Source organism: Muscardinus avellanarius (genome assembly GCF_963383645.1).
Source record: "Muscardinus avellanarius genome assembly, chromosome: 5".
Lineage (NCBI taxonomy): Eukaryota > Metazoa > Chordata > Mammalia > Rodentia > Gliridae > Muscardinus > Muscardinus avellanarius.
In genome coordinates, this window is record NC_137790.1 from 40,075,702 (window position 1) to 40,088,319 (window position 12,618).

A 12,618-nucleotide genomic window follows, 5' to 3' on the forward strand; every position below is an offset into this window, starting at 1 on the left:
TGCTGCTGTGGTCCTGTCTTTGCTGAGCACACAGGCTTCTGGCTCTGGTACCGCTCACTGCTTAAGATGTAGGAGCTCTATGTCCGTTTTCAAACTCTTGGGCTATTTTGCCATGATGGTGTCAGTCAGGTCCAGGGATGGTGGTTTGGGCAGGCAACCTGTGCTGGCACCAGCGGGTGTCCCAGTTATGTCTGTAGCAGATCTGATGCCCGAACTTTTTATTATTATTATAATTATTATTATTATTATTTTTTTTTTTTTGCAGTGGATCTTGCAGTTCAGGGTTTCTGGATTCCTTCCGCCGAGGTTCCTGGATCTGTTTTGGTCCCTGATATATATTTATTTTGTTGGTTAAGATGCTGCCTTCTAGGTAGTTGTATTTTATTTATTTCAGTTACTGAGAAGTGCTGTGTCCCTCAGTCACCATTTTGAATCTCTATATCCTTTCTTATAGGACAGATGTCATAATCATAGCTTCAATTATCAAAAATAATATTCTAAAGCTGGGCATGGTGGTGCACGCTTATAATCTCAGCATTTGGAAGGCTAAGACAGGAGGATTGCAGTTCACGGACAACTATTTAGTGAGGCCCTTTGCAACTCAATGAGACCCTGTTTCAAAATAAAGAATAAATAGGGCTGGGGGGTAGCTTGGAGTTGGAATGCCCCTGGGTTTCATCCCCAGTACCATAAAAAGTAATACTATTCTAATTGCATATACAATAACAAAATATAAATGCAACATCTATGAAATTAAACAAATAGTTAAAACTTTAAAAACAATAATTTCTAATGTTGTAACAAGGTCATGTATAAATAAAAATATTTATATGGAAATACAAGGAAGCTATGTTTGTAAACAGGAGATTGAAGATGAAGCATCGGCTGTGCAATCAGTACTTTTTTTTATCTTCTGTATTCTCATATGCAGTAAATAGAAAGATAAAATAACATTCACTGAAATGTTATTTTGAGAGTTACAGAACATACATAGAAAGCACTTGTGATAACTATTCTCGCCAGCACATGGTGATAGGAATCTTAATAACCATTTCTATTATAGATAATTATAAAAGATTCAAATATATGAAGACAGAAAAATATGATTCTCTTACCTTTATTCCCTAAAATAAGATTTTTATATAGAGTTCTTTCCTAAATCTAGCTTATGTCACTTAAAAATAGGGAAATGTTCTCAGATGCACACTTTTGCTGATCTCTTGTTAGTGTGAACATCACAATGTTTAAATACACTTCATAAAGACCTTTGCTAGGTGATATAATCTTACTGATCACTGTTTTATATATTGTGTATATAATATACACAACATATTGACCAACTTATTATTATGTGGCATATAACTGCATTTTATCAAAGGAAAACTCTCAGGAGAATCCTTTAGAAGAATGAGAAGAGTGGAATGGGTAAAGGGGGAAAGCATCAGGTAGTTTTAGGCAAAGTTGTGTCATAGGAGCATCCTCAAGTATAAAAATATAATTCCAGGCACCTGTGGGGAAGACTTGCTTTAATAGTTCAAGGATAATCTTCTAATGGGGAATTTGACTCATTGACAGCAAGTACTGAGCTCAGGACTTGCACAGGGCACCAGCTGTTGCTGCTACAATGACAGGACAGATTAGTATTTTAACCCCTAAATAGATGGAAATATTTTGATACCTCCAAATCCTTCTAGTGATGGTGCTTCTAGTACCTTGTAGAAGATAGCACATGGTTATGCACAAAAAATGTGTTAAGTATTTACAAATGACTTTATCTACTTACTCCACAGAATGTGAAATGTTTCTTACACCTCCTTACCTATGTGCATGTTTGAATCCAATAGGCCAGAACCTGTTTTGTGGACAAAGGATGGTGGAGAACTACCAGATCCTGATCGAATGGTTGTGAGTGGTAGAGAGCTAAACATTCTCTTCCTGAACAAAACGGATAACGGCACGTACCGCTGTGAAGCCACAAACACCATCGGCCAAAGCAGCGCAGAGTATGTCCTCATTGTGCATGGTGAGCAACTTTTGGAAAATATTATATATGAGGAGAAAAATTACCTAAAAAGTTGTTTGGATTTGCTAAATTCTTTAGAATAATGAACAAACTAAACAAGTTTTCTTATTTTTTTTTCCAGAAGAACTTCTTTTAAGTGTAGATAGATGCAAATTTTAGATATATTTTATTTTAAGAGTAATGAAATTACATTAATTTTGACGATAACTAGCGAATTTTTTAAATGGTTGCCTAACTTTAATGAATAAACAATTTTAGTTATAAATCAAATTCATGACAACTATTTCCTTCAACCTAATTTCAATTGTGTTATCAAAAAATAGACGTTTTCATCACTACAACTGAGTACATAAATAATGATGGTAGGTTATGAAGAACAGCAAGAATAAAGGCATGTAATATTCATGATTAATTTCCTATGAAATATAACTTGAAATTTCTCATGCTTTTTTTTCTAGACTGAACTTATTTCACACTTTGTGTAAATAAAATAAAATGAAAGAAAGAAATACTAATGACCCATCAGTGAAGAGAATCAGTTTTTCTCACCATCCAAAAACCACAATGGGGTATTTGTTCATAAAGTAGCTTTAACATATTGCTAGATGAGGCTAACTTATTATGAGATAGATAAATACTGTGTTAAAGAAAACCAGACAGTTTTCTTTATTGCAGTACTTCACAGTGTTTATTTTATATGCCAGAGTACATTGTGAATCTCTCTAAAAAAGAATCATTAGATAATATAATATTTTCCTCATATATTTCACATAGTAAAACTTTTCTGAGAATACTTTGTTATCTATAATATTACAAAATAATAGTGTTTTATAAAACTAAATACAGTGGACCTTAGGAATCACGTACCTTAGAAACAAATATTTATTCAATATCTTTTCCAGAAATCCAATTATAGTCTACTTTAAAAAAGCATGGATTAGTTTAATACCTTTCCAATAAAAAAAAGAGTTTTGGAAGTCAAGTCTAAGTCTTTGCAAAATATTTAATTTTAGAAAAAAATAATTGGGTTTGTGTTCTTTTTCCCTGTATTTATTTTGTTGTGATGCAGACCAAATATTGGATAAAGTAATATATTAAGCCAACTTATAGTTTTCCCATGTTCAAATTAGTTTTCTGTACAAAAGTTATCAATTCCTAATACCACCTTGCAATTGTAGGCACAAGGTAAATATACTATCCAAATATAAGCATTTTTAAAATACTAGATGTGAGAGTTTATTTTCTAATATCTCAAGAATAGAAAAAAATTCAACTCTTAAAGAGATTATTCTGATAAAATCACACTAATAAACTGGAATTAAGTGGAGTAGATTTTTACAAACAAACCCTGCCAGCTTTCCTATTATAGAGAATGTAAAAACCACTAAATGTTTCAAGCATATAAGTTTGATCGTAAAGGCAGGGCCAGGTAGCTTCCAGTTCATGCTACCTGGATATTCAGATCATGGAGTTACTTAAGTATAGTCTATCTGATTCACTCTAAATTTTCTAAGTGTTCCCTTACCTAACAGTCCCTTGGAACCTGGAGGCATGTTGTATAGCATGTCACATTGTATTGAAAGCAATACAACACAAAAATATCGAGAATTAGAAGGGAAGTGACAGAAAAAAATATATAGTTCGATGTAAAGTATGTCATTTGTTGTTACTAAAATAATTCAAGCAGGGAAAATTCATATGCTTTCCGAGTGTTTGCAAGCTAGCCAACAGTATGGTTTCCTAAATAGCCAAGCTACCTTGAGGTAGTTGGCAGTTGACGTATTTCTAATAAATACTTCTCTAAGGACTTTGTAAGGAGTCATTTTTGGCTTTGCTTTTTGAACTCCAATTCATCAAAAGCACCCCATAGATTAATGCTATTCATGCTGATAGATAAATGCTGTGAAGTTCAACAGTAGTTTACCTAGGATTATTGACACAAGTAATGAGAGGCTCAATGGAACAGTGAAACCGTATTATACTGTGTTTAAAAAGGGCTCCAATTGGGTTCATTACAAAATAAAGGTTTTCCCCCCTTTGCACACTGGGTATAATGTTTCATTAGTCACTGATTGTATAAATATAAAAGCTACTCTCTTCTGTTAATGGTTTGGCTGTTTCAAAATCCCACTAAATGATGAAATTTGAGTGGCATTTCGATCTATAATGAATGCTGTATGCATTTAGGAATGGAGTGATAAGCACTCATTTGTGAGAACTTTACCCTTTTAGCTTTTATACTAAGGTTGATTTTACATTAGCTGTGATAATTTAATATAGCTAGCTCTAAAATAGAAGGGTTTTTCAGGAATTGAGATTTGTGTGAGAATCTATGACAATTGCCTGGGTTCTATTGATTCTTAACCTGATGGAGGTCTGAGTCCTTTCCTGTGAAATCATCTGCTATCTAGATGTCATGCTAATGGTTAGAGTTTACTTTTTGAGTGTCAGTGGAAGTGCATTATTTAAATGCCATTTTATTGAATTGTTAATAACACTGATATTCTGTGCTATATACACTAAAGTTCCCTCTCCCCTTATTATTCCTTTGCAAATTTAATCATTAACTCTACAGGTGGTCATTTGAAACTGCCAGTCTAAAATTTACCATCAATGTAAAACCTTACAAAAGTCAGTGTATAAATACTTGTAAGATAAAATGCTATACTTATGAAACATTTGCACTGTGCAGGGTCCATCAGCAAAGAAAACAGCACTTACTTTAACAGTCTTATCAATGGAAAAATAATCTCTTAAATTAGTAATCATAACTATACTTATTAATTCCTGTGTGCAGAGTAACTTCTTACTTTTGCTTCTTTATAAAAATATACAAGATTTTTGCTATCATTGTTATCATGCTAATTATTTAGAAAGGGATATTCATAGGCTTAATGGCATTGTTATAATTTATTCATTTACCGCTCTTTATATTTGAATTACTCAGGCCAAGAGAAAAATTCATTCATTCACCAAGTTAATATTTAGTAACTTTCCTCTGAGTACAAAGATGCTATGAAGCAAAAGTTAATGATATCCAAGATTATAGTTTAATATAAAAGAGAATTTATGCATTCAAATAATAATAATAATACCAAACAAAAGAAGAGCCATAATGAAATGGTCACAAAAGATATACATTATCATAGTTTGTGAGTATAGAGTCCAGGTGTCTGGAATTTTAAAAAGTATAATATAGAGGCCTTGGATTATTCACAAATAAATTATGTAAATTAAAATTGAAAGTATCCAAACCAGTGTCTAGTACATAGATGTTTAAAACATTTATTATTTTTATAATATTATAAGCAGCCTTGTTATACTAAGGCCAATCCAACTTCAGTACTTACTGAAGAGCTATATGCTACTTATTTCTTCCAATCTTCCACAAATGGTAATCAGAAAATGAATCACACTGACTCTACTGAAGAACATAAAAATTCTAAACTATTGCTATAACAAAATAATAAGAAATATCTTAAAAACTCAATCAAGCCAGGTGTGGTGGTGCACACTTGTAATCCCCACGCTTGGGAAGCTAACACAGGAGGATCACGCAGGTTCAAAGTCAGCCTCAGCTTGCTTAAGAGACCCTTTTTCCAAATAAAATATAAAATAAGTCTAGGAGTGAAGCCTGGGGGTAGAAGGCCCCTGGGTTCCATCCCCAGTATCACCATAAAACAAATAGCAAGTTAATAATATGTAGGGTAGGAGAAACATTACAATAAGCCTTGTTTCTTGAACCCAACATCAAGTTCAGATGATTTAGATTAAATATCTTCTCTCCAATCAAGGACTACTGAAATCTGTGTCCTTTGACTGTATATAACATAGGAGACATCAAATATACAAGGAATAACTTCAGTGGATTGCTGATTACCCCAGAGTAATATTATTTTGTGCTTGAAAAAAGTTTGAGTTCTTGTATTTATTGATTAACTGATTTAAAATAAGGTTCTTAGAAAGTGTTAGAAATATATGAGACATAGGAATTTTTAAGAAATATTATCTATGGAAAGTGAGAAATACAACCTTTCCCCTCAACAAAACATCATAACCTTCTTCCTTCTCAATTTTCAACAAGAGTAATATGAGTAGGAAAAAAATTAGCTCATTATTCCTTCTACCAGTAGCTACAGTATTTATTCCACATCCAGACTGTAGACCGGAGGTGCAGGGAGTTATGTTGAAGATTCAGTCGAGAACCCAGGTAGTGTCAAACTTACCCTCTTTATTACCATAATAACCCTTATGTAAAAATTAAATATCTTTTGCTATTGCTTTTATTCTGTTAATTCATTATTTTTCTCCTTGTACAAATCATAACAATTTATTGTTTCATTATTTTAACTCTTGCTACTTGAATGAAATTTTCCACTATACAATATATATATATATATATATATATATATATATATATACACTTTTCTAGTAAATTTCATCTGTATAAGCATATAAAACAAATAAAATTCTCTATAACAGGTATCATGATGTTAAAATATAATTGAAAATTGAAAATTGCTTTTATTTCTGCACTGCCGATCAGCTTATCACAATTACTGACTTAATATCTCTAAAATATCACTTTGTCTTTATAATATATTAGCTTCTGTGTCTGTTGAAGTAAATACTAGTGATAAACACGATAGTGTTTATTATTATGTTTCCCGGATAATTTACTTCAAAAGTAAAACATATTGCAGGGCGTGGTGGTATACACTTGTAATCCCAGTACTTGGGAGGCTGATACAGGAAGATTGCACAGGTTCAAAGGCAGCCTTAGCAACTTAATGAGGCTCTCAGAAACTTGGTGAGACCTTGTTTCCAAATAAAATAGAAAATAGGTCTGGGAGTGTAACCCAAAGGTAGAAAGCCTCTGGTTTAATTCCCCAGCACCCCCCCCACACACACACACAAATGTAACACCTATATAAAATGGGGACCTGTCACATTTTATTATAGATTGGCAGGAGTCATTATAAATAGAATGTTTGAATTCTTAAAATTTTAATAGTAAGAGAATATTGCTGCTAGAAATGTCTATATGTTTTTGTCTAATGAAAGGTATTAAGCTATTAAATGTGCCTTTCCAGCTTTTAAGAATCAATAAGACTGCTACTTTCATTTCACTCCTATTTTATTGTTAATAATAAATGTCAAAAATACTCAGAGACAAAAATGTGTACACACAGATATTACAGATTGCTGCCTTGACCAAGTTTTCAAGCTTTTTTCTTCATTTAGACATGTTTCTTTCTCAAGGATTAGGTAAATCCATCCACCCTTTTCATCCTGGATCCTGATTCCCCACTGCAGTTGACCTGTCTATCATGGGGGAGAAGCAAATTGAATCACTAGAGTGTCCTTTTTTTATTTTAACACTCGATTTTATCCATCTAGCATACATTTTAAATATTTATCTGGTAGGCAGAAAATAAATATAATTGTTGTATCATTTCTATAATACATTATATTAAACTTATCAAACTATAGTTGAAGGTGGGAACCCATGGAACTGTAGTCCAAATATCTCGCAGTCCTCCCCACCCACACTCCCAGTTAAGGCAGCCCGAACTGTGCATGCGCGAACAGCGGTCTCACCTGGCAGCTAAATTCTTGAGAGGGAGGGAGCCTGGAGAGTGATGCCCCGGCAAAACACAGGCATCCTAGCTAGGGCAGGGTCTGGGAATTGAACAATACTCAATTGCATCTGGGAATTGAGTAATACTTTGAAAAGGTTGAGGAATTCATGAAGTCATACCTTAAATTTGTTTCTAAACTTCTCTACCCCACCACAGAACTAAGCAAATGACTATATTATGTATACCCCTATTGTGGAGATATTTCTCTCACAAATTCACGTCATGATAACACTGATTTGAAAGCATAATGAGTGCTCTTACCACAATAAAATAAAAAGTGTATTTCTGTTCTTCACTACAAATGTGTATCTAGATGACAAGTTGGCAGCCTCTTGTGTTATGTAGTTGAGATTATAGTTGTGCAGAAATAAAACATTTAGAAGCATTGGAAGGACACATGATTATATTGTTGTTTAATTGTACTAGTTGGCACAGCAATACTTACAGATCATGATGGAATTGAGAGTGATTATTTGAGCTCAGATGAGTGGGTGGGTATCAGGAAAGAGAACCTGGATTCTGGACAGATGTACAGCCTAGCAAACATTAAAAAGAGATTCAGCTGAAATCTGTTCCCTTGCAGAGAAACAGACCTACCAGTTGGTAAATTAATTCTGTGTACTCATAATGAGCATTTTTCCTTTGGAGCAGCTTTCTTTAGAAGCATAGATGGAAAATATATGGTGTAGGAAGAAAAGGATAGAAAAGACATCCATATGGAGCAACAAACAGTGTGCTAATGGAAGAGCCCTATGGTTGCTGCTCTCATCTCTGGTTGAGAGTTTCCAGGCAGTAACTAGTTGGATGATTCTTAAAACAGTATTTTCTTTAATCTCAGAGATAAAACATCATTTCTGGACACGAATAAGTGGGGGAGCTCTGATGCCTGTAGGAAAGGCGTACCTCTGACTGGATGAATATGCTGTTAAACTCTGCAGAAAGAAGTGGAACAGCATAAAACCTCAGAGACAGAAGCACTGCTTGCTGTATAAAGCATTTTGAAAGGTGCATGTGTGTGGGCATCCTCAGCTCAGAGTTGATTCTGAATTCTATCTCTTTGTTTTAAGATGTGTAAAAAGGATAAATTCAGGTTTCAGCTTTCAGTGGAAAAATTCCATTGAGACATACACTCTGAAGTAAAAGTTCTTACAGTTTTGGATGGACTACTGACTAAAATATCAAAAGGAATTAAAAAAAAAAACTTTACTCCTGCTGAAATAGAATGAATCATTTAAAATTTTCATCATTTAATAAAATCTTTTATTGCACCATTTATATATAATCATGTTTCTCTGTTGAAATACATAATAAGGTAAATGGAAAAATAGAATCCATGACAACCGGGCTTCCTGGATTTGTTTATATAGAAATAAAGCTAGGCTGTAGCTGTACAGAAATGTACAGAACTATTCTACTCAAATATATGTGCATTAATTGGCTCATTTATCTACAGAAAAAAATTAGCATAAGTTTTCAGAAACAATGTTATATCTAAATAGAAGATAAAGATTTTACATAAAACCTACTTTGCAGCTTCTTACAATGTACATCTCACAAACACTGTAAAACGTATTATGTTTTGAAGCTCAAAGTTGTCCTTCATTTCTCCCTACTCTCCTTAACAGTATCCTCTGTAAACACTGCTCCCAAACCATGTGTCCCATATGTCCATTTCTGTTGACCATCCCCTCTGGCTTAGACATCAAAACACTAGCTAATGGGCTCCCTGCTTCTATACTTTCATGCTTTCCATTTATTGCCCATATAACTATAAGACACAGACCTTCTAAGTGCATATTTCTTTATGTCATTTCCCCCATTTAAATTCACCTAAAGGCATTTCATCACACTTAGTATAAAACTCAGCTCATTATCCTCCTTTATCAAGGCCAGGCTAACACAGAAACTGCCTGTGTATGTGACATCTCTTAGCCTATTCAAACATTTGCTTCAGTCTCCCTGATTCTCTTTCAGCTCTTCTAAAATAAACTCATTCCCTCTTTAGGATTTCTGTGCTTGGAATGCTTGTAGAGGGAGTCAAAGAAATATCAGGAATCTGGCCTTGTAAAACTGATTTCTCATTTAGATCTAAGATGAATTAAGCCTTCTTAGGGAAGCCTTTTATCTTCACTCCCACCAAAAGTAGCCCCTAGTTCCATAACAGTTCATTTTAATTTTTAACACATCTATAGATGTCATACGTGCATCTTTACATACATATACATCTATATGTATGTGCATGTGTTTTATATGTATGTGTTTGTGCATGTGAATATATTCTACATCCTTACATTAGATTATGATTTCCTTGAAAGCAGAGCTTATATACATCTTTTTATCTCTGTACCCTTAGGTTTTAGATAAATAGCATATGGTCAATAAATAATTTCTTTTTATTTGTTTTGTTTTGTTTTTTGTGGGTCTGGGGATGGAACCCAGGGGGCATTCAACTTCTGAGCTACACCCTCTGTCCTATTTTTTATTCTTTATTTTGAGAAAGGATCTCACTAAGTTGTGGAGATCCTCACTAAGTAGCTGACACTGTCTGAGAACCGTGATCCTCCAGTCTCAGCCTTCCGAATGCTGGAATTACAAGTGTTGCCACCACGCCCGGCATAATTTCTTAACAGTTTCTCTATAAATTCCCTGTTCTTTCTTTCTCCCTCTCTTTGACAGAATAAATTTTAATGAATTAATTATATGTGTGTATGTACAGACTACATACAGATACTACCATATATACACATACACACATATATATACATATATATACATACACACATATACATATATACATGAATGTACACATATACACATATATGCAATTTTACTTCTCATCAAAATCACTTGCTATCACTTGATATCTCATGATCACCAGAATAAGGGCTTTTAGCTTTCAAGGCCTATTTGGTGAAACAAATATTAATTTACCTAGTAATCCATTTGTAAATGGCACCTTGTAGAGTTAAACAATGTGCAACCCAAACAACTGCGCATAGAAAAATTCATATCTCTAATTCAAATTCTTCAAATTCTTAACTTCAAGCATTTGTATTAGCTTATGCAAAATTATATTTTCATTACTAACATAAGGTTGGATTTTCTTGGGAAGTCAATGCTATCTCTTATAAAGACAACATTTATCTCTAAGAAACATAAAACTCTGGGTGTGGCCTGAAAAAATGTTTTACAATTCTATAGTAGCTAAAAACTTATTATTTCAGAAAGTTTTTCTTGAGAATATATTACATAGGAAGTGCTTCACCAGGCACTGTGTATTCTATGCTAAAGAAGTCAATATTCCTAATTCCTAAACTTCTTTGTAAAAGAAAAGTTTTTCACTCATGTATTTCACTCTAATGCTATTTCAGAATTATTTTTGATTTACTATAATATTCCAGGAAGTAAATCAGTTGTTATGGCACATGTTTGTCATCCCAGTACTTATGATGCTGAAATTGGAGTGCATGTTCAAAGCCAGCCTCAGCCACTTAGTGAGATCTCAGCAACTTATAAATGAATATAATCCGGAAAGTTTATCTATTTTTTCACTACTTCCCAAAATGGGAAATCTTTTAGTCATTATAATTTTTAAATTTAAGAATAAATAGTTCCTTCTAAGAGTTCTGAACATTAAGAAACTGGAGATAAAAATAATATTAAAAGCAGAGCTCAAGCCAAAGCATAGTGGGTACACTTGTAATCCCAGTACTTGGGAGGCTGAGGCAGGAGGATCTCGGGTTTGAAGGCAGCCTCAGCAATTTAGCAAGGCCCTCAGCAACTTAGCAAGACCCTGTTTCAAAATTAAAAAATAAAGAGGATAATATGCTCCTGGATTCAATTGCCAGTACAATAAAAATGTTGGATTTGATCTTTAATATTAATACACAATAAGTACCAAGAAATAATTAGTAGTTTTCTTAAATTATGTGATGGCAAATTTATACTAATATTCTTTGAAACATTCATATATATATATATATTGTGGTACTGGGAATAAGACAAACCCAGTAGCATTCTACCTCTGAGCTATACCTCCAGCCCTATTTTTATTCTTTTATTTTGAAACAGAGTTTCACTGAGTTGCAAAGGGCCTCACTAAGTAGTAGCTGAGGCTGTCCAAGAACCAGGATCCTCCTTTCTCAGCCTCTCAAATGCTGGGATTACAAGAGTGCGCCATCATGTCTAGATTAGATTAGCATTCTTATATTCTCCTTTTTTTTTTTTTTTGATGGTGGTACTGAGGTTCCTGGAAACCCTACTACCTCTGGGCTATACTCCCAGACCATTTTTATATTTTTATTTGGAAACAGGGTCTCTTAAGCCAGCGAGGCTGCCTTTGAACCTACGCGATCCTCCTGTCTCCACCTCCCAAGTGCAGGGATTACAAGCCTGCACCACCATGGCTGGCTATATTCTCCTTTTTTTTAAAAAAAATAAATGAGCTATTGTTTTGAAATATTAAGTTTCTTATTTGGATACATGTTATTTTCTTTTTCGGGTTTGGCAGCATTTATGTGGAAATTAGAATTCACTGTTATTAGTTCTGTGTAACACTTATGAGGATATAGGTCTTAATTTAAGATTAGTTATTCAAGAAATTCTCATGTGAGAAGTAATGAGAAGTTTTGATAACCTATTCATATTATTATAATTTATAAGACAAAATGAATATTTTGACAAAGTAAAATACTTGCAATTGTGGAATTTCATATCCTTTTGGATATATCAATAGCATAAAATTCTCTCTCCCCTCAACAAAGGCAGCACACTTCAGTTATGATTTAGGATTCTGGAAGCCACTGTTAACTTTTTGATGAAATTTATGTATTAAATAAGTGGATTCAAGATAAACATGGGAAGTATTTCTAGTAAGTTTCACGGAGAGAAATCTATACTGTGACATAAATATATGACCTAGCATGAGTTTAGCAACTATTTTGCAGAATGAAA

The 12,618-nt window shown here is 33.5% G+C and overlaps 1 protein-coding gene across 7 annotated transcripts in view; it reads left to right on the forward strand.

Annotated features, from left to right (window-relative positions):
- The window catches only part of CADM2 (cell adhesion molecule 2), a gene marked incomplete at both ends in the record, with an annotated part of 1,088,291 nt that overhangs the window by 991,624 nt on the left and 84,049 nt on the right, over window positions 1-12,618 (forward strand). For all 7 annotated transcript variants that reach the window (XM_080696702.1, XM_080696704.1, XM_080696706.1 and 4 more), the window contains one exon: window positions 1,845-2,023. In XM_080696702.1, the coding sequence (XP_080552828.1) occupies window positions 1,845-2,023 (179 nt within the window). The remainder of the gene's footprint in view (window positions 1-1,844; window positions 2,024-12,618) is intronic.